This window comes from Anomaloglossus baeobatrachus, chromosome 4, assembly GCF_048569485.1.
Source record: "Anomaloglossus baeobatrachus isolate aAnoBae1 chromosome 4, aAnoBae1.hap1, whole genome shotgun sequence".
NCBI classification, from domain to species: Eukaryota; Metazoa; Chordata; class Amphibia; order Anura; family Aromobatidae; genus Anomaloglossus; species Anomaloglossus baeobatrachus.
This window is the reverse complement of record NC_134356.1, coordinates 366,485,274-366,509,163: the sequence shown is the minus strand read 5'-3', so window position 1 is coordinate 366,509,163 and position 23,890 is coordinate 366,485,274. Positions and strand designations below refer to the sequence as shown.

Here is a 23,890-nt window from a genome sequence, read left to right as displayed (position 1 = left end):
CGGGACGCCGGCTCCTGCTCCCTGCTCGCTTCATTTCGTCGCTCTCTCGCTGTCACACACAGCGATCTGTGTGTCACAGCGGGAGAGTGACGACCAAAAAATGAAGCTGGACATTCAGCAACGACCGGCGACCTCACAGCAGGGGCCAGGCCGTTGCTGGATGTCACACACAGCAACAGCGACGGGACGTCGCTGCAACGTCACAGAAAATGGTGACGTAGCAGCGACGTCGTTGCCGCTGTGTGTGACACCAGCTTAAAGGTATTGCTAGATTTGTCTTTGAAAGAGCTACATGGGGATATACATAGCTGGGGGTGGGCGGTGTGAAATCCTGCTGAGAGATTTCTTTCAGTGAAACCTGGGGTCCGTATGACCACTGTTCGGTACACTTTTAAATCGATCGATAGTTGTTTGAATGCCTGTTTACACACGCAGAGCAAAGTAAGTGATGCCCACTGAATGATCAGTGCGCATACACTGCCATTGATCTTGGCAGTACGAGTGCTGTTTACACCGTAAGGATGCACCGCCGAGAATAATGCTGCATAAAAGATCATTTCACCCGATGCATGGGTGTTTTGCTCGTTTATCAGGTGATCGGCAGCTTGATTACCCTGCAAGATAATCATGCACTGTAAATACCTCTTATGACAGAGAGCATTTTCAATTGTAGCTAATCAATGTAGCCTTTATTGTGGTTATATAAAAAGGTATTTAAGGGTTAACACAGGAAAGAAAAAAAGGATCTTGTCGTCAGAAAGCAGAGTAAACAAGGGCAGGAAACACTATACAGATGCAACTGTTGAAACAATGCGTCTGTGTGTGAATATTCACATTACAGCCAGTCTACAGCCAGATGTTTTGTGTTTGGAGGGGAATGTTGAGGGGGAGAGCTGCATCTGTGCCTGGGAAGATCGACATATCCCCCATAGGACGCATAGCATTCATTCTGTACCGCTCAAATTTCATGGGAAAAAAATTCTACTAACAAGCGCGTTGGCAGGGACAGGGTTAAAATTTAAGAGGTATTACCTGGAGATGGCTGACAATACAGAAAGATTCGGGTTTCTGGATCCCACATGTGGAGGATGCAACAAGTTGCTCTGCCCGTCCTATTAACAAGTCACCGGTGGCTGGATAGCAGCTGCCCTCTCCACAACCATGGCTGAAGTCTGGCTCTTGAGATTGGGCAACTCCAAAAATGATCGCTGTAAGAAAATAAAGAATCATTCAATAAATAAGTGTATGAAGCCATAATGGAATAGCTGAGCTTCACTGTGAACTTGAGCTACTTAAGCTGATACATAAAAGAATGGACCAAATACTTTAAACAGTTTTTATAGTCACTTAAATGCATTTTACTGCTAACAAAACGTCTTGGTGGCTTCTCTATTCACATGGTAAATTTGCTGGGAGCGGCCTCGTATACATAAAGAACTAACTACCTATAATAAAAATGAAAAAAAAAACAACAAAAACACTATTTGGATGTCTACAGGGGAAACAATAAAAATGGTTCTAACATGGTTGTCTATATACTGTCCTCATGTAGAAGATGTGACATCATGTGAAAAATCAAAAACTCGAGCCAGAAAATAGGACATTGCATTATTAGTTTTATGTACTTGTGGGTTTTCCTATAAACTACAAATATTAGTGTTAATTATTGTTCTTAGTATTTATTAATTTAGACAGTGGTTCATCTGGGAATAATGTCCCTATGATGGGTTATGGTTCTATGTAACAACTGTTTTAGTAATTGCTCGGTCCAAAAAGATTTCTTTCATTTTTCTGTCCTCCAAACACATGCAAACTTGGTTTGGCCAAGCGTGAGTTTTCAGTAGGGAGAAGGGGGTATGCCGCTGTGGGATTTCTCCCTCTGGAACAAAATGAGCAGGTGTTGAAATTTAACATGCCTGACCCTTGCTTTTCCCACGACATGATCTATTAGGGAAGAGTTGCGATATTGGTGACTAGTCCTATCGAAGTCATCAGGTTTGGTCATCTTTCCTCTAATGGGCGCCAAAAACAGGCCCCATTATGTGTATGAGAAAGGAAGTCTAAATTGCACAATTTCTGAGCAGCATTTAGGAATATCTTGGCAGCTACAAGTCTACATTTATAGATAGCGTCCAATGACAGAACATGACCAGTGCCATGTGCTAGCTGCTCATTTTAATAAGACAGCCTCCTTCTGTAGACAGCCTCCTTCTGTAGACAGCCTCCTTCTGTAGACAGCCTCCTTCTGTGCCTTGGCTGATTCATAGACCAATTGCATCTGTTTTATGTATTGAAACAAGCCACATAACCAGCCTCCTTTCTACGCCACCCTGGTCCAGTGTTGATGTGAGAAATTCTTCGCAGGAACTGAGTCTCGAGAATAAGACAATGGCTTTGACAGTGTGACACGTGGTCACATTTGAGAAGTAAATCTACTCGTAAGCTGCATTTCAAACACAATGAAATGTTTTTGTTTTGCTGTAGAATCCCTTTAATAAATCAAAAATTGATTATTGATACTGAAATGTTCCATCAAAAGCACAGCAGGACCCCCTGTAATCCACTGCCATGTAATGTATCAATAAATAATACCCAACCTGCCTAATGACCATCTGCACAGAAATAAATCTAATAGGTTACAGGTATGTGCTTCCAAGTCAGGTTAGTGGTGTTTGGCATGTGGCGGGATAGTCAGTCATTACTAGAGATGGGCGGACTCGCAGATAACCAAGACTGGCGGGTCCCTGTTCTCTTTTTTTAAAAATCTGGATCCGGTCCAGAATCCGGCCCTCATATAAGTCTATGGGGATCAGAATCCGGAGATTAAAAATAGTGGTAGGGATAGGGGAATGGGAGCAAGAGCGTTGAACTTAACAAGGCTCCGGCATGGCTGTACACTGGTCCCAGGCCGCGCATTCATTTCCTTGGCCACTAATTACTGCTCATGCACTGCTTTCCTTACAACAGGTGCCTGTGATTGGTTACAGTAAGAGGTGCCCCCACCCTGAGTGTCAGCTGACTGCAACCAATCACAGGCGCCAGGACAGCCGGCGGGCAGGGAAAGCAGCGTAACTGAAACAGCCCATACACTCCAGCATCTACTGTGAGCCTAGAATGTACAGGCTCATTCCAGGTAAGACATAATTTGTCACGTGATGGGGTGGAGGGTGTTTAACATGCAGTCCGAGGCTTTCAAGGCCGAATAAACATTCTTTTCTAAGTCCATGTGGGCATGGAGTTGTTTATAATAGAAGCGGGGTCTGGGCGTGAGACCCCTAGATGGGAGGATGGATGAGCAGAACTGTGTGCCCGTGATGTTTCCTCCTCTGCTCATCTGGCGCCTCCTTTATACTCTTATTGACAAATATACAAGTTTCTCAGACTCGATATTTACAATGTTGACGCTTTATTTTCCAAGACTTCTGCAATTTGCCCTGTGTGAGGTAGCGTCGTCGGCTGCGCTGCAGAAGACACGGGATCCAGGCACCAAGGTTCACAGCACACGGTTTATTATCCAAAGAAAAAGTCCATAACAGTACATATGTGCCTTTCCGGCAGAGAACTCAGGGAGATGTGATCACTCCCTCACACCCGGCCCACCTGCCCTCATTCCTGTTTCCTTTTAACCCTTCCTTCAGCCTGTAGGGAAACAGGATTAACCCTGGAGTGGAGTTGTTTTCTATCATGGAGTGAGCACAACCGGGGCGAGACATACCGGCCGTCATAGATAACCCCGGTCACAGTCTCACATACCCCCCCCCTCAGATCAAGCGTGCGGGGTTGAACTCCTGCCATCATACACGGGCCGCGGGACAAGGCATCGGCGTTGCCCTGCAACCTACCGGCCCGGTGTTCAACCGTAAACCGGAAGTTCTGCAGAGAAAGGAACCACCGGGTAACCCGGGCATTCCGTTCCTTGGCGGACCTCATCCAGACCAGTGGAGAGTGATCCGTCACCAAGCGAAACTGACGTCCCAGCAGGTAATAGCGTAGGGACTCCAAGGCCCACTTAATCGCCAGGCACTCCTTCTCCACTACGCTATAATTCCGCTCGGGAGGGGTGAGCTTCCTACTTAAGAAGGTGACGGGGTGTTCCTCCCCCTGAACCACCTGAGACAGCACTGCCCCCAGGCCGACCTCCGAGGCGTCAGTCTGTACTATGAACTCCTTCCGGAAATCAGGGTTGACCAGAACGGGCTGTCCGCACAGGACCTCCTTCAGGGCCCGGAAGGAGTCCTCGGCCTGCGGAGTCCAGCGCACCATGACGGACTTCTTGCCTTTAAGAAGGTCCGTCAAGGGGGCTGATAGTCCCGCAAAATCCTTTACAAACCTCCTGTAGTACCCCACGATACCCAGGAAGGCCCTAACCTGCTTCGTGGTCAGGGGTCTAGGCCACTTCTGGATCGCCTCAACCTTGTTAATTTGGGGCTTAATCACTCCTTGGCCTATCACGTAGCCCAAGTAGCGGGCTTCCGTGAGTCCCAATGCACATTTCTTGGGATTGGCTGTCAATCTGGCTGTTCGAAGCGCGTCCACCACCGCTTGTACCTGTTCCAAGTGGGTCTGCCAATCGGAGCTGTAAATAATGATGTCATCCAGGTACGCTGATGCACACGCCTGGTGGGGTTCCAGCACTAAGTCCATCAACCTCTGGAACGTGGCCGGAGCGCCATGTAACCCAAAAGGCAAGACAACATAGTGGAAGAGACCCTCCGGCGTAACAAAAGCGGTTTTCTCCTTGGCGGACTCCGTCAGTGGCACCTGCCAGTACCCCTTGGTCAGGTCGAGCGTGGTAAAATATCGCGCCTGTCCCAGCCTATCAATCAGCTCATCCACCCGGGGCATGGGGTAGAGATCGAACTTGGATATTTCGTTCAATCTCCTAAAGTCATTGCAGAACCTTAAGGAGCCATCGGGTTTTGGTATTAGGACAATCGGACTAGCCCATTCACTCCGGGATTTTTCAATGACCCCCAGGCGTAACATTGTCTTTACTTCCTCCGATATGGCTTGTCGTCGAGCCTCCGGTACCCGGTATGACTTCAGGCGTACCTTCAGGTGGGGCTCGGTGACAATATCATGTCGTATCAGACTGGTCCTACCGGGCAGCTCAGGGAAGACATCGGGGTTCTGCTGAACCAACCGTCTGGCCTCTCGCCTCTGTTGCTTGGTGAGGGCTTCTCCAATCCTTACTTCCGGTTCGTCCTCTCCGGAGGTCGCTGGAGCCGGATGTGAACGACCCGAAGAGGAGGGAGGTGGGGAAAAAACAGCCATCAGGCTTTCCCGTTCCTGCCAAGGTTTTAATAGGTTGACATGGTATATTTGTTCAGGTTTCCGCCTACCGGGCTGCAATACTTTATAGTTAACCACCCCGACTCTTTCCTTTATCTCATAGGGGCCTTGCCACTGAGCCAGGAATTTACTCTCCGCCGTGGGGATTAATACCAACACCCGATCCCCGGGTTTAAAGGTCCGCACGGTGGCTTGTCTATTGTAGCGGCCGCTTTGCGCGGCCTGAGCCTCCTGTAAATGCTCCTTCACAATTGGCATGACCGCGCTTATGCGGTTCTGCATACCTAAAATGTGTTCGATCACACTTTTATGGGGGGTGGGCTCTTGTTCCCATGTTTCCTTTGCCAGGTCCAACAATCCCCGGGGATGTCGCCCGTATAACAATTCAAAAGGCGAAAACCCCGTGGATGCCTGTGGCACCTCTCGTATGGCAAACATCAAATAGGGAAGCATCATGTCCCAGTCTTTCCCGTCTTTTGAAATCACCCTTCTTAGCATGGTTTTCAGGGTTTTATTGAAACGCTCGACTAAACCGTCCGTTTGAGGATGATACACAGACGTACGCAACTGCTTGATCTGGAGTAGCCGGCATAGCTCTTTGGTCACTTTAGACATGAATGGGGTCCCCTGATCCGTAAGGATCTCCTTGGGCAACCCCACCCGGCAGAACACAGCAAACAACTCCCGAGCTATAAGCTTTGCTGCAGTATGTCTGAGAGGTATCGCCTCGGGATACGGGGTGGCATAGTCAACGATCACTAGGATATGCTGGTGCCCTCGAGCAGACTTTACGAGGGGCCCCACCAGATCCATCCCTATCCGTTCAAAAGGGACTTCTATAATGGGTAACGGTACCAACGGACTGCGAAAGTGGGTCAGGGGTGCGGTAAGCTGACACTCCGGGCAGGTTTCGCAGAACCGTTTTACCTCCCCAAAGACCCCGGGCCAATAGAACCTTTGCAATATTCGCTCCTGCGTTTTCTTGACCCCTAGGTGACCACTCATCAGGTGTTTATGAGCCAAGTCGAGGACCCGCCGGCGATACGGCTGGGGCACCACCAACTGCTCTACCCCTACGCCCCGTATTTCATCTACCCGGTAGAGTAAATCCTGCTTAAGAGCGAAATGGGGGTATCTTACCTGGGCACCAGGCAGCTGTGCCACCCCGTCAACTACTGTCACCCGACTCCGGGCATGTATTAATGTAGGGTCCTGGAGTTGGGCTGTCCCAAACGTATCCGGGGACGCCTCCAACTCCGGGATGGGCTCGACCGTCTCAGCCTCTCCTGCCAATACCTCTAGGGGCGACCTATCAGGTTCACATCCTGTCCCTATCATGGGGACCCCTACGGCAGGCGTCCCGCATTCAGGATTGTAGGGCTCAGGTCCCGGACTGACCAATATCTGAGGGGACTTAGGAGGTCCCTTCCATAAAGTCCAAAAATAGGGCAGATCCCTTCCTAGGATCACATCATAGGGAAGAGTATTAATAAGTCCCACCTCATGTTGCACCTGACCGCAAGGTGCTGTGATGGTGACTATCCCCGTGGGATAATCTCGGCGGTCCCCATATATGCAAACCACCCCCACGGTACGTCCTGTGGCCTTTACTTTAGCCCTTAGGGTTGATCGCACAAGGGTCACTAAGCTTCCGGAATCCAACAAGCCTGTAACCGGACATCCATTCACCTGTATTTGGCACAAGTGGGGCTCAGTTTCTGGATAGACCAGGTCAGCGGTACACACCACCTGAGCATACATTGAACCCCGTCGGGTAACCCCACAATCCATGGGCTCCGTGGTGAGTGGACACTGGGCTTCCATATGTCCCACCCGCTGGCACCGCCAACATCTAATAGGGAAGGACACCCCCTTGACGAGTTGTCGTTTAGGGTACATAGTTTTCCGGACCTCAGGGACGGAGGGTGCGGCCTCAGACGGGACGGTAGCGGACTCCCGCACTGGTGTCAGCGGTGGGTCCTTGGCCCTAGGCTTGGAGGGGCCGGACCGACGGGCGGTACGCAAAGTCTCAGTGTCCCGTATCAAGTCCTGCGTAGCCACATGCCGCTCTACCAGGCATACTAATTGGTCCAGGGTACTTGGGTCGCCCTGTCCAACCCACCGTTGAATGGTGACGGGTAAAGTGCGTACAAAATGGTCAACAACTACCCTTTCTACCATTTGCGCCGGGCTCAGAGTGTCAGGCTGCAACCACTTTTTTACGAGATGCAATAAGTCATAGGCCTGGGAGCGTACAGGTTTGGCTTCCTCATAGAACCACTGATTTACCCGCTGAGCCCGTACATAGGTATTCACCCCCAACCGAGCCAGTATTTCGGCTTTCAGGGTCACATAGTCAATGGCGTCCTCGGTACAGAGGTCCAGGTACGCTTTTTGGGGTTCCCCCGTCAGATAGGGTGACAATACCTCAGCCCACTGCGGGGTCGGTAGCTTTTCCCGCTCGGCCACCCGCTCAAACACCGCCAGGAACGCTTCCACATCATCCCCCGGGGTCATCTTTTGCAACGCTTGTCTCACCGCTTTCCGGACGCTGCCGTCGTCACCCGGTCCCTGGGTTGTTGCTGCCGGTCCGGCACAGATCGACTTGGCCAGGAGAACCATCTGTTCTTGGTGCCTTTTTTCCTGCAATTGCAAGGCTTGCTGCTGACGTGCATTGGCCTGATCCATCTGTTCTTGGAATTTTTTTTCCTGCACTTGCAAGGATTGGAGCAGGTGTGCATTGGTCTGTTGCTGCTGTGCATTAGCCTGTTGCTGCTGTGCATTAGCCTGTTGCTGCTGTGCATTAGCCTGAGCCAAATGCTTTAGTATGTCCTCCATGGCGTCGCCGGGTTTGGGCTGTAGTATAGCCACTCGAATCCAGGACATGCGCAGCTGGGTCACCAGGGATGGATGCTACACCTCACCGGCTGTCATGCCCGCCGATTCTCCACCATATGTGAGGTAGCGTCGTCGGTTGCGCTGCAGAAGACACGGGATCCAGGCACCAAGGTTCACAGCACACGGTTTATTATCCAAAGAAAAAGTCCATAACAGTACATATGTGCCTTTCCGGCAGAGAACTCAGGGAGATGTGATCACTCCCTCACACCCGGCCCACCTGCCCTCATTCCTGTTTCCTTTTAACCCTTCCTTCAGCCTGTAGGGAAACAGGATTAACCCTGGAGTGGAGTTGTTTTCTATCATGGAGTGAGCACAACCGGGGCGAGACATACCGGCTGTCATAGATAACCCCGGTCACAGTCTCACACCTGGCATGCTGGATATCAGCTTCTGGGCCAAATTCTGAATACCCATTGTTTTGCAACCAGCTTCTGGAATTTATCATTTTTGTGTTTTTGGTTATTCTCTGACTTTTTGAGGGATTGACCACAGGTTCTCAATTGTGATCTGTGGAGTTTCCTGGCCATAGACCTAACATTTCAATTTATGATTCATGTTTTAACTGAATACATCCTTAAAAAAAATATGGAATGTATACTATTGGAAGAAAACTTTTATTTTCTTTATTTCATGAGATCTATTCTTTTTTTGGAGAAAAGTATGCAGTTGCATTATTAAAATCTCTCGAAAAAGGACAGTTACACCCAATACTGTATGACCTCTAGTAACTCATACCAACTTTTGGATGAAAAGACAACTCAAAATGCTGTGAAAATCCTGGTCTTGTCATCAGTAATGAAAAGCCCCCATCCTCTCCATACAAAAAACACTCCACACTGATCAGTTAACCACACAAAATTCCACAGCTCAGTTTAACTTCAAAGGCTAAACAAACATTGGGACTCAATAGTCTTCCTCTTCTCAGATAGATGTTAGGATTCCAGGACTAGTGGCCCTTCCCAGGGAACTTGGAGCACTGCAAAGTTCTTTGTACTCATTTTTGAGTTATTGTTATATATCACATTATACAAGTTCAATGCAATATTTCTATACATTTCTAAAGAAATTAAAATCCAGGTGTAAAAAAAAAAATCTGGTTAAAAATTATGAATTATGGCATAGAGCCTATGTACTAATCTCTTAATGTGCTTTAAAGGGAATCTGTCAGCAAGATCAACCTCCATGAGGGTCAATGGAGTTAGATTTCAAAGATGCTTTTATATCGTCTGTTGCTTCATTCCTGAGAATTACCATTTAAATTAAATATGCAAATAAGACACTAAGTGCTTTGGGCATGACCAAGCACTCAACAAACCACTGCCTGCCCAGGTTGTTTCCCTGCCCGGTACCAGCCTCTTTAGCTTGATTGATAGCTCACCGCCTGTGTGACATAAGGCACCAGGCAAGGAAATCAGACAGTAAGCTATTAATAAAGAGGCTGGTGCTAGGTGGGGAAAGAAGCTTGGGTGCCAGTGGCTCTTTAAGTGCTCTATCACGCCAAGAGCACTTAACAATTCATTTTCATATGAATTCCAAGGCTAATTTCTTCTGCATGCAGTAACAGAGAGTATGAAGGTCTTGATAAATCTACTTTTCAAAGACCTGCCCTATATGAGGTTTGGGGTATGGTGGGGAGAGTGGTTGACCTTGCCAATACATATCTTATGAAGGGAACCTGTCCTGTTTTTTTAATATTGACCTGCTCTGTATTTATAGTAAAAAAACGACTTTATACTCTTTGGTGATTGAAGTAAATACCTTAGATTTCAGTCATAGGGGCGGAGCTTTTGCTGGGATCAATCACTGTCACTCAAGTTCAGGCATGATTTTTTTTTTTAGCTTAGTCACACCCCCAGCATTGTAATTGATTACACCACAGATCCTTCAACATCATTTCTCTGCTGAGCTCCGCCCATTAAGGTCACATGATCATGACATCAGAACAGGTCCTGCAGAACCACTTCTCTTCTGCTAATTACCACAGGTCCTTTACGGTTACTTCTCTGCTTAGCTCCACCTATTACAGTCACATGCTTGCAACATAAGCACAGGTCCTTTAGGATCATCTCTCCCATGCTCTGGAGTTCAGCATTGCAGAAGAGGTGGTGAAGGACCTGTGCTGATGTCACAATCATGTGGCCGTAAAGGGCGGAGCTCAGCAGAGAAGTGATCGTAAAGGACCTGTGACCTTAACGGGCTAGTGAAGGACCTGTGGTGTAATCAATTACAATGCTGGGGGTGTGACTAAGTTCAAAAAAGAATCATGCCTGAACTTGAGTGACAGTGACTGATCCCACCAAAAGTGCCGCCCCTATGACTAAAAACTAAGGTATTTACTGCATTCACCAAAGAATATAAAGTCTTGTTTTAAAAGATAAATATACAGATTTTTTCTTTTTTTTAAACCAATGTTAGTGATGCACATTGCATTATTTAAAAGACATTGTGGGAGGTTTAATATTAAAAAAATTACATGACAGCTGTATTCTGTTCAACCATATCTTAGATCAGTTTCAGGGGAACAGTGGGTGATAACTAGTATGGCTACAAATAAACCCAGCTTTAGGCCTGCGACACACATTCGTGTCGCCGGTATGTATTTGCCATTTTTTGCACGTACCGGCGGCACGGAGACACGTTCAGCAATGCTACCCTATTGTAGCAGGCACACACACGTAAAACCACACGGAACGTGTGTCCGTGTGCGTTTGTACGTGTGTGCATTTTTCTAAACGCTGACATGTCAGTGTTTTCTCCGGCAGCACGGGTGTCACACGGCCCGCACTCGTACCACAGTACCACACGGGTGTAGTGTGGATGCGGTCCCATGTGATACGCGCCGGAGAAAACACACGTGTCAGAGAAAAAAAAAAACCTTAACTCACCTTCTCCAGCCCTCCTGTCTCTGCCGCTGCTGTCACTTTCTGCTGACCGCCGCTCATTATTCTCATTTAATATTCACTTCACTGCGGCCGGAAGCAGCAGCAGCAGCGGGGAGACGGGAGGGCTGGAGACCGAAGATCAGCACCACGGACAGCAGAATGGACCATGTGAGTATTTAAATTACCTGTTCTCCGTATGTTATCACGGATAGCATGCGGAGAACACACGTGGCTCGCACGTACCAGAGACACGTACTTACCTGCACGCAACACGCAGGGGAAATACGTGTCTCTCGGCACGTGCGTGATTTTCACGTGAGTGTGTCGGAGGCTTTACTAGAGTCCAGAATGGCAAATTTTTCATTATGTAGTCGTTCTATCTTGTTCTCCATCTCGCACATCAGTACCACTGAAGTCTGTAATTTCAGCCTGATTTGATGGTCAACCAGGTTTCCCCACATATAGATATAAGAATCTACTAAAATCATTTTTAGCAACTTTAGGTTGCCACAACTTTTGGTGAGTAAAGTATGGAATTAGGTTACTTGTGTTTTTATCGAGTTTTTGACTCTGCATTTTTTGTCTATTTTTGTGATGTCATTTTCAAATAAAGCTGCTTTTTCTTTTTTGACATTTCCTGATATTTGACTCTGACAGAACGTCATGTTCATATTACATGCGTTTTAGTGCACTTACACTGTGAAAATGCATTAAAAACTCGTGGGTTTTCACTGCAGATTTTCTAAGTCTATGGGGAAACATCTGCACATAAATCACAGTGTATCCGCAGGAGAAATTGCCATGATACGAAATGGAAACCCGCATCACAGGTCAGATGATACCAAGTAACAAAGAAGCACAGTGGGCGAGAGATTTCTATCAATCCCATCTACTTTGCGGGAACTGTAAGATGCTGCGTTTTTGAAATAGCGAATATATGCAGAGACAAAAACTCACCAAAAACTCATTGTGGGCACATAGACTAAGGCCACATGCATATGTTCATGTGGCCTTAGTCTATGTGCCCACAATGAGCTTTTTGATGAGGTTTTGACACTGCATATGTGACGCCCTGGCCTATCAGGTCGTCACAGGGTATTGTGCAATCTGCCCTTCTGTGCAATATCCACTTCCTCCTTGGTTACGGGTCCCTAACCATTGGTGTTGCCAAAACCAGCTAATCAAAATCCTAGGAACACTCTGCACCACACCTACCAGACACACCAGTGGACGGCCTGAGTGGAATAGGGTCGCCCACTTGGGGGGTTGGTTAAGGGGAGGTCAGGAGTGTCAGCAGTAGGCGAGTGTAGTGTTGGAAGTGAAGGAGAGAGGAGGTCAGGAGCTGGGCTCCTTGGAGGTACTAGGTATCAGACGTTGGTCTGAACCTGGTACGAGCTGGACCCCCGGTCGCAGGGGATCGTGACAAGGGGCACAGCATTGTCAGGGAGGATAGCCGGCTGCCTTGTACCATCACCAGGCTGGGACCAGGGCACGATGGGGTACGTGGACCCTAGGTCAGGGAGTAGCTTCAGGCAACCTGACAATTTACCCGACAAGAACGGAGCCTTCAAGATCCGCTCACCACCCACTTCAAAATCGGGGTACTAGCGCAACGAGGGGGATAGGACTTTCCACACATACGGTCCAGGAAATCCCAAGCGTGAACCCTGAGAGCAAGCTCCCTCAGTTAGCCACACTGGGGAGCAGGAAAAGACTAGTTTAAAGCTACAGAGGCCAACTAAGAAGAGAACAAGGTGCCAAGGGAAAGGTCACAGATCAACAGGTAACACCAGCAGAAACAGGACCCAAACGTGCTCCCCTCAGCGGCAGCGTTGTCCAGAACTTTGGTTTACTAAGTTGTCGGTGTCAGCATTTTTGGACTGAGTGAGAACCCAAGTGACCCTTACCTCACCAACGGCACATCCCTGTCACCATTACCGAGTCCCGGGGCATCCCCCCTACCCGTGGAGGGGTTAAACACCTTGCTGCCCACTCCATCGCCACCGGGTACTCCCCAGCTGCAGCGGTGGTACTCCACCTTACCACACACCACGGGTGGCGTCACGAACTGTAAATACACCGTCCCCTGTAAATACCCCTTTATTCGAGTGGCCGCACGACCCCCGGGTCCGGACGCCCCTCGAGCCACCGCGGATCCAGAACCGAGCAGCCCAGCTGCTGACACGGGGGAGGACCACATATATTCGCTCTTTCAAAAACGCAGTATCTTACAGTTCACGTACAGTAGATTGGATTTATAGAAATCTCTCGCCAACTGTGCTTATTTGCTACTCAGTGTGAACTGATCTGCGGTGTGTGTTTCAAATCTGCAGCATTTTCTCCTGCAGCTACTCTGAGTTTTTTGTGCAGATTTTCCCCATAGACTTGCATTAGATCCAGAAAATCTGCAGTGAAAAAATGCACGCGTCTTTAGTACATTTCTGCTGCAGAGACGCATCAAAAAAGCATATAATCCACACCTAAGTATATAAATAAGCTTTTAGCAAAGCCAAATACCTGGAAGTATCAAAGCAGCTTTGTTTAAAGCATGACATAGCAAGAAAAGACAAAAACGCAATAAAAGCTATCACAAAAACGCAAGTTACCTAATTCACAACATCAGAAACTCACCAAGAGCTCATCATGGGATTGTACACTCGGAGAGGTGAATATAACATCTATGGGCACTGCTTCCATCATATTTCCATTATGTTATATCTTTAGTTTCTTGATGGAGACCCCCTGACATCTATTCTACAAAAACATAGGACTCTCTTTAATCAAAGTCATAACGAAGCTTTCCCCTTAGCCTTATTTTGGTTTATACCACCCTACACTTCTTTACAGGTATATCAATATTATATTCGATAAGTCCATTTGTATTTACACACGTGTCAATAAACAGATTTTAGAGTAAATTATTTTGTTAGGCTGCATTTTGCTAAAACTCAGTTCATTAGATTAGTGTGAGAAGTAGCTCCACCATACTCCTTCATATATTTGCATATAGGGGGGGGGGGGGGTCCCAGCTTTCAGTTGTAATGCCGTCAGGTGGGAGGCTACAGAAAAGGGCAGCTTTCATTACAGCCCTCATCCACATGCTGTGGCAACCTACAGAGCACTCCCCCGCCTCTCATTACTGTTCCCTTTGTTGGGGGTAATTCATTTTTATGCTGCGATGTGAAGCCCTCTGTGGGGTCCGGTATTAAAACCTTTTCAGTGTTATGTCTAGATTACAAACATTCTTTTTCTAACAGAAAAAATAAATATCTTATAACCCAATTTCTTAGAGTGTATATATATATATATATATATATATATACACACACACGCACACAAATGCTCACACATACACATATACATTATATACATACACATATACATTATACGCACACACATATACATTATACACAAACACACACACACACACACACATATACATTATACACAAACACACACACATATACATTATACACAAACACACACACATATACATTATACACAAACACACACATATACATTATACACACACACACATACACTATGCACAAACACACACATATACATTATACACAAACACACACACATATACATTATACACAAACACACACACATATACATTATACACAAACACACACATATACATTATACACACACACACATACACTATGCACAAACACACACATATACATTATACACAAACACACACATATACATTATACACAAACACACACATATACATTATACACACACATATACATTATACACACACACATATACATTATACACACACATATACATTATACACAAACACACACACATATACATTATATACACACACACACATACACTATACACAAACACACACACATATACATTATACACAAACATACATATACATTATACACACACACATATACATTATACACACACACACATATACATTATACACACACATATACATTATACACAAACACACACACATATACATTATATACACACACATATACACTATACACAAACACACACACATATACATTATACACAAACACACACATATACATTATACACAAACACACACATATATATTATACACAAACACACACATATACATTATACACACACACATATACATTATGCACACACATATACATTATACACAAACACACACACACATGTACATTATATACATACACATATACACTATACACAAACACACACACATATACATTATACACAAACACACACATATACATTATACACAAACACACACATATACATTACACACACACACACACACACATATACATTATACACAAACACACACACACACATATACATTAAACACACACACACATATACACTATACACAAACACACACACATATACATTATACACAAACACACACATATACATTATACACAAACACACACATATACATTATACACACACACACACACACACACACACACACACACACACACACACACACATATATATACAGAAACAAGGCATTCATACAGGGCAATAATACAGTCTTCAAAGTGATGGAATATAAAACAGATGTAGAAGCACAGATTATGATTGATACTGCTGTGTGGCTCCTAAATGGCTTCCATCTGGACTTTCTACTTTGTAGCTTACTATGAAAATAATATGATCTTTAACATGTTTCCTAACTTGGAGTGCACAGACTTTTCCTCTTAACTTTTTTCCTCTTTGGGGAATAAAGTTTAATGTCAGCAAATTCCCAGCGAGTCTCCTGGATAAATTAGGAGAGTTCACCAAAAGGTCCCCCTTATCAGAGAGATAAGTGGTAGAATATAAACTATGGCAGAAGAGGAATTCAGAAAGTGTATTTGCTTCAAACAAGAATAATACTATATAGGGATAGTCCGAATTCTGCTGGTCTGGCCACGCTACCCACCATGCTTATTATAGGATGTAGACATGAGCTTTGGTTTCTCATTGTATCCATCAAGCTCCAGTCTTCATTAGATGTTGTACAAGGTTGGGCTCACTCCCTACAGACACTCTCAGAGCACTGATCCTCTTTTATCAGAGCTGGCCATACACACTGCAGTGCCATGGAGCATGGATTGTATCTACCATCCAAACCATCACAAGACAAGGACTTATCAAGTTATGTTCTGTGTGGTGGGAATGAAAACTAAATAATGAAACAATATGAAGCCAAATTCACTCTGTGTGTAAATAATATGTACAATAAAAACATAATACATAAATTGATCACTTCTGAAGTCATCATGGACTCCATTGTAACCAATGCAGCATGTTTCAGTGTCCAGTCCCTGAAGATGTGAACAGTCCCATCTGCTGGATGAATGATGGGATATGGCTGCATGTTCAGGCACCATTCATCCATAGATCACCAGCCAAGAAGAATCCGATCATGGACTCAATATATACCTATAGTATGCATAGAAATCTAAGCTCAGCAGCAACATCCTTCACAATGTAATGGGGCCATAAAAGTGTCATAGTCTACCAACAGTCCTCAGAGCAGAGGGCTACACTGAAGGTCACATTGCAGCGACTCCACCGATCACATGGAGGGGCTGCACACAGGCACACCGATCACATGGAGGGGCTGCACACAGGCACACCGATCACATGGAGGAGCTGCACACAGGCACACCGATCACATGGAGGGGCTGCACACAGACACACCGATCACATGGAGGGGCTGCACACAGACACACCGATCACATGGAGGGGCTGCACACAGGCACACCGATCACATGGAGGGGCTGCACACAGACACACCGATCACATGGAGGGGCTGCACACAGGCACACCGATCACATGGAGGGGCTGCACACAGACACACCGATCACATGGAGGGGCTGCACACAGACACACCGATCACATGGAGGGGCTGCACACAGGCACACCGATCACATGGAGGGGCTGCACACAGACACACCGATCACATGGAGGGGCTGCACACAGACACACCGATCACATGGAGGGGCTGCACACAGGCACACCGATCACATGGAGGGGCTGCACACAGGCACACCGATCACATGGAGGGGCTGCACACAGGCACACCGATCACATGGAGGGGCTGCACACAGACACACCGATCACATGGAGGGGCTGCACACAGGCACACCGATCACATGGAGGGGCTGCACACAGGCACACCGATCACATGGAGGGGCTGCACACAGGCACACCGATCACATGGAGGGGCTGCACACAGGCACACCGATCACATGGAGGGGCTGCACACAGGCACACCGATCACATGGAGGGGCTGCACACAGGCACACCGATCACATGGAGGGGCTGCACACAGACACACCGATCACATGGAGGGGCTGCACACAGACACACCGATCACATGGAGGGGCTGCACACAGGCACACCGATCACATGGAGGGGCTGCACACAGGCACACCGATCACATGGAGGGGCTGCACACAGGCACACCGATCACATGGAGGGGCTGCACACAGACACACCGATCACATGGAGGGGCTGCACACAGGCACACCGATCACATGGAGGGGCTGCACACAGGCACACCGATCACATGGAGGGGCTGCACACAGGCACACCGATCACATGGAGGGGCTGCACACAGGCACACCGATCACATGGAGGGGATGCACACAGGCACACCGATCACATGGAGGGGCTGCACACAGGCACAAGGTCTGCTCATTACCTAGGAGAAGTGCTGGCACCTGAAGCTGCCCCATTGTCCTCGGCTGGGGGCTCACACAGGATCAGATCCCTCCTGGAAAGGAAGAAGACAATGAGGACACGAGCAGTGCACAGGGAATCACACTCAGCAGATCATCTTACAGGCTGCGCTTCCTCTCCTGCCCCTGGGTGAATGACGGATTTCTCTTTTCAGACCCAAAAAAGTTGAGACTTTAACTTTCTTGAGCATGCTCAGTGCAGATGCCATGTCCCCCCTCCTGTGTGCTCTGTAGTCACACCCTCTATCCTGGGCACTGCTGTGTCCTCAGAGGTGACTCTCAGAGGTGGGAATCAATGAGGTGCTCCTACAATTACACTAACCTCACTATGGAGTGGTGCCCTGCTCATTCCGCACATCTATAGGATCTAATGCTGTACTGCTATACACTGCCTCTCTGTACATATACAGGATCTAATGCTATACTGCTATACACTGTACATATACAGGATCTAATGCTATACTGCTATACACTGCCTCACTGTAGATATACAGGATCTAATGCTATACACTGCCTCACTGTACATATACAGGATCTAATGCTATACTGCTATACACTGCCTCACTGTAGATATACAGGATCTAATGCTATACACTGCCTCACTGTAGATATACAGGATCTAATGCTATACACTGCCTCACTGTACATATACAGGATCTAATGCTATACTGCTATACACTGCCTCACTGTACGTATACAGGATCTAATGCTATACTGCTATACACTGCCTCTCTGTACATATACAGGATCTAATGCTATACTGCTATACACTGTACATATACAGGATCTAATGCTATACTGCTATACACTGTACATATACAGGATCTAATGCTATACTGCTATACACGGCCTCTTCTGTACATATACAGGATCTAATGCTATACTGCTATACACTGCCTCACTGTACATATACAGGATCTAATGCTATACTGCTATACACGGCCTCTCTGTACATATACAGGATCTAATGCTATACTGCTATACACTGCCTCACTGTACATATACAGGATCTAATGCTGTACTGCTATACACTGTACATATACAGGATCTAATGCTGTACTGCTATACACGGCCTCTCTGTACATATACAGGATCTAATGCTATACTGCTATACACTGTACATATACAGGATCCTAATGCTATACTGCTATACACTGCCTCACTGTAGATATACAGGATCTAATGCTATACACTGCCTCACTGTACATATACAGGATCTAATGCTATACTGCTATACACTGCCTCACTGTACGTATACAGGATCTAATGCTATACTGCTATACACTGCCTCACTGTACGTATACAGGATCTAATGCTATACTGCCTATACACTGTACATATACAGGATCTAATGCTATACTGCTATACACTGTACATATACAGGATCTAATGCTATACTGCTATACACGGCCTCTCTGTACATATACAGGATCTAATGCTATACTGCTATACACTCGTACATATACAGGATCTAATGCTGTACTGCTATACACGGCCTCTCTGTACATATACAGGATCTAATGCTATACTGCTATACACTGTACATATACAGGATCTAATGCTATACTGCTATACACTGCCTCACTGTACATATACAGGATCTAATGCTATACTGCTATACACTGCCTCACTGTACATATACAGGATCTAATGCTATACTGCTATATACTGCCTCACTGTACATATACAGGATCTAATGCTATACTGCTATACACTGCCTCACTGTACATATACAGGATCTAATGCTATACTGCTATACACTGCCTCTCTGTACATATACAGGATCTAATGCTATACTGCTATACACTGTACATATACAGGATCTAATGCTATACTGCTATAACACCTGTACATATACAGGATCTAATGCTATAACTGCTATACACTGCCTCTCTGTACATATACAGGATCTAATGCTATACTGCTATACCACTGTACATATACAGGATCTAATGCTGATACTGCTATACACTGCCTCTCTGTACATATACAGGATCTAATGCTATACTGCTATACACTGTACATATACAGGATCTAATGCTATACTGTCTATACACTGCCTCACTGTACATATACAGGATCTAATGCTATACTGCTATACACTGCCTCACTGTACATATACAGGATCTAATGCTATACTGCTATACACTGCCTCACTGTACATATACAGGATCTAATGCTATACTGCTATACACTGCCTCTCTGTACATATACAGGATCTAATGCTATACTGCTATACACTGTACATATACAGGATCTAATGCTATACTGCTATACACTGCCTCACTTGTACATATACAGGATCTAATGCTATACTGCTATACACTGCCTCACTGTACATATACAGGATCTAATGCTATACTGCTATACACTGCCTCTCTGTACATATACAAGATCTAATGCTATACTGCTATACACTGTACATATACAGGATCTAATGCTATACTGCTATACACTGCCTCACTGTACATATACAGGATCTAATGCTATACTGCTATACACTGCCTCACTGTACGTTATACAGGATCTAATGCTATACTGCTATACACTGCCTCTCTGTACATATACAGGATCTAATGCTATACTGCTATACACTGTACATATACAGGATCTAATGCTATACTGCTATACACTGTACATATACAGGATCTAATGCTATACTGCTATACACGGCCTCTCTGTACATATACAGGATCTAATGCTATACTGCTATACACTGCCTCACTGTACATATACAGGATCTAATGCTATACTGCTATACACGGCCTCTCTGTACATATACAGGATCTAATGCTATACTGCTATACACTGTACATATACAGGATCTAATGCTGTACTGCTATACACGGCCTCTCTGTACATATACAGGATCTAATGCTATACTGCTATACACTGTACATATACAGGATCTAATGCTATACTGCTATACACTGCCTCACTGTAGATATACAGGATCTAATGCTATACACTGCCTCACTGTACATATACAGGATCTAATGCTATACTGCTATACACTGCCTCACTGTACGTATACAGGATCTAATGCTATACTGCTATACACTGCCTCACTGTACGTATACAGGATCTAATGCTATACTGCTATACACTGTACATATACAGGATCTAATGCTATACTGCTATACACTGTACATATACAGGATCTAATGCTATACTGCTATACACGGCCTCTCTGTACATATACAGGATCTAATGCTATACTGCTATACACTGTACATATACAGGATCTAATGCTGTACTGCTATACACGGCCTCTCTGTACATATACAGGATCTAATGCTATACTGCTATACACTGTACATATACAGGATCTAATGCTATACTGCTATACACTGCCTCACTGTACATATACAGGATCTAATGCTATACTGCTATACACTGCCTCACTGTACATATACAGGATCTAATGCTATACTGCTATACACTGCCTCACTGTACATATACAGGATCTAATGCTATACTGCTATACACTGCCTCACTGTACATATACAGGATCTAATGCTATACTGCTATACACTGCCTCTCTGTACATATACAGGATCTAATGCTATACTGCTATACACTGTACATATACAGGATCTAATGCTATACTGCTATACACTGTACATATACAGGATCTAATGCTATACTGCTATACACTGCCTCTCTGTACATATACAGGATCTAATGCTATACTGCTATACACTGTACATATACAGGATCTAATGCTGTACTGCTATACACGGCCTCTCTGTACATATACAGGATCTAATGCTATACTGCTATACACTGTACATATACAGGATCTAATGCTATACTGCTATACACTGCCTCACTGTACATATACAGGATCTAATGCTATATTGCTATACACTGCCTCACTGTACATATACAGGATCTAATGCTATACTGCTATACACTGCCTCACTGTACATATACAGGATCTAATGCTATACTGCTATACACTGCCTCTCTGTACATATACAGGATCTAATGCTATACTGCTATACACTGTACATATACAGGATCTAATGCTATACTGCTATACACTGCCTCACTGTACATATACAGGATCTAATGCTATACTGCTATACACTGCCTCACTGTACATATACAGGATCTAATGCTATACTGCTATACACTGCCTCTCTGTACATATACAAGATCTAATGCTATACTGCTATACACTGTACATATACAGGATCTAATGCTATACTGCTATACACTGCCTCACTGTACATATACAGGATCTAATGCTATACTGCTATACACTGCCTCACTGTACATATACAGGATCTAATGCTATACTGCTATACACTGCCTCACTGTACATATACAGGATCTAATGCTATACTGCTATACACTGCCTCACTGTACATATACAGGATCTAATGCTATACTGCTATACACTGCCTCTCTGTACATATACAGGATCTAATGCTATACTGCTATACACTGCCTCTCTGTACATATACAGGATCTAATGCTATACTGCTATACACTGCCTCATTGTACATATACAGGATCTAATGCTATACTGCTATACACTGCCTCTCTGTACATATACAGGATCTAATGCTATACTGCTATACACTGCCTCACTGTACATATACAGGATCTAATGCTATACTGCTATACACTGCCTCTCTGTACATATACAGGATCTAATGCTATACTGCTATACACTGCCTCACTGTACGTATACAGGATCTAATGCTATACTGCTATACACTGTACATATACAGGATCTAATGCTATACTGCTATACACTGTACATATACAGGATCTAATGCTATACTGCTATACACGGCCTCTCTGTACATATACAGGATCTAATGCTATACTGCTATACACTGTACATATACAGGATCTAATGCTGTACTGCTATACACGGCCTCTCTGTACATATACAGGATCTAATGCTATACTGCTATACACTGTACATATACAGGATCTAATGCTATACTGCTATACACTGCCTCACTGTACATATACAGGATCTAATGCTATACTGCTATACACTGCCTCACTGTACATATACAGGATCTAATGCTATACTGCTATACACTGCCTCACTGTACATATACAGGATCTAATGCTATACTGCTATACACTGCCTCACTGTACATATACAGGATCTAATGCTATACTGCTATACACTGCCTCTCTGTACATATACAGGATCTAATGCTATACTGCTATACACTGTACATATACAGGATCTAATGCTATACTGCTATACACTGTACATATACAGGATCTAATGCTATACTGCTATACACTGCCTCTCTGTACATATACAGCATCTAATGCTATACTGCTATACACTGTACATATACAGGATCTAATGCTGTACTGCTATACACGGCCTCTCTGTACATATACAGGATCTAATGCTATACTGCTATACACTGTACATATACAGGATCTAATGCTATACTGCTATACACTGCCTCACTGTACATATACAGGATCTAATGCTATACTGCTATACACTGCCTCACTGTACATATACAGGATCTAATGCTATACTGCTATACTCTGCCTCACTGTACATATACAGGATCTAATGCTATACTGCTATACACTGCCTCTCTGTACATATACAGGATCTAATGCTATACTGCTATACACTGTACATATACAGGATCTAATGCTATACTGCTATACACTGCCTCACTGTACATATACAGGATCTAATGCTATACTGCTATACACTGCCTCACTGTACATATACAGGATCTAATGCTATACTGCTATACACTGCCTCTCTGTACATATACAAGATCTAATGCTATACTGCTATACACTGTACATATACAGGATCTATTGCTATACTGCTATACACTGCCTCACTGTACATATACAGGATCTAATGCTATACTGCTATACACTGCCTCACTGTACATATACAGGATCTAATGCTATACTGCTATACACTGCCTCACTGTACATATACAGGATCTAATGCTATACTGCTATACACTGCCTCACTGTACATATACAGGATCTAATGCTATACTGCTATACACTGCCTCTCTGTACATATACAGGATCTAATGCTATACTGCTATACACTGCCTC

The 23,890-nt window shown here is 45.0% G+C and overlaps 1 protein-coding gene across 1 annotated transcript in view; it reads right to left on the bottom strand.

Annotated features, from left to right (window-relative positions):
• The window catches only part of LAMB1 (laminin subunit beta 1), a 112,377-nt gene extending 94,342 nt beyond the window's left edge, over window positions 1–18,035 (bottom strand). Inside the window, exons 1-3 of the mRNA XM_075345139.1 lie at window positions 17,913–18,035; window positions 17,773–17,844; window positions 1,033–1,208 (exon numbers count right to left, since the gene is read on the bottom strand). Coding sequence (XP_075201254.1) covers window positions 1,033–1,208; window positions 17,773–17,806 — 210 coding nt within the window. The 5' untranslated portion in view covers window positions 17,807–17,844; window positions 17,913–18,035. The remainder of the gene's footprint in view (window positions 1–1,032; window positions 1,209–17,772; window positions 17,845–17,912) is intronic.
• Between the last annotated feature and the right edge of the window lie 5,855 nt (window positions 18,036–23,890).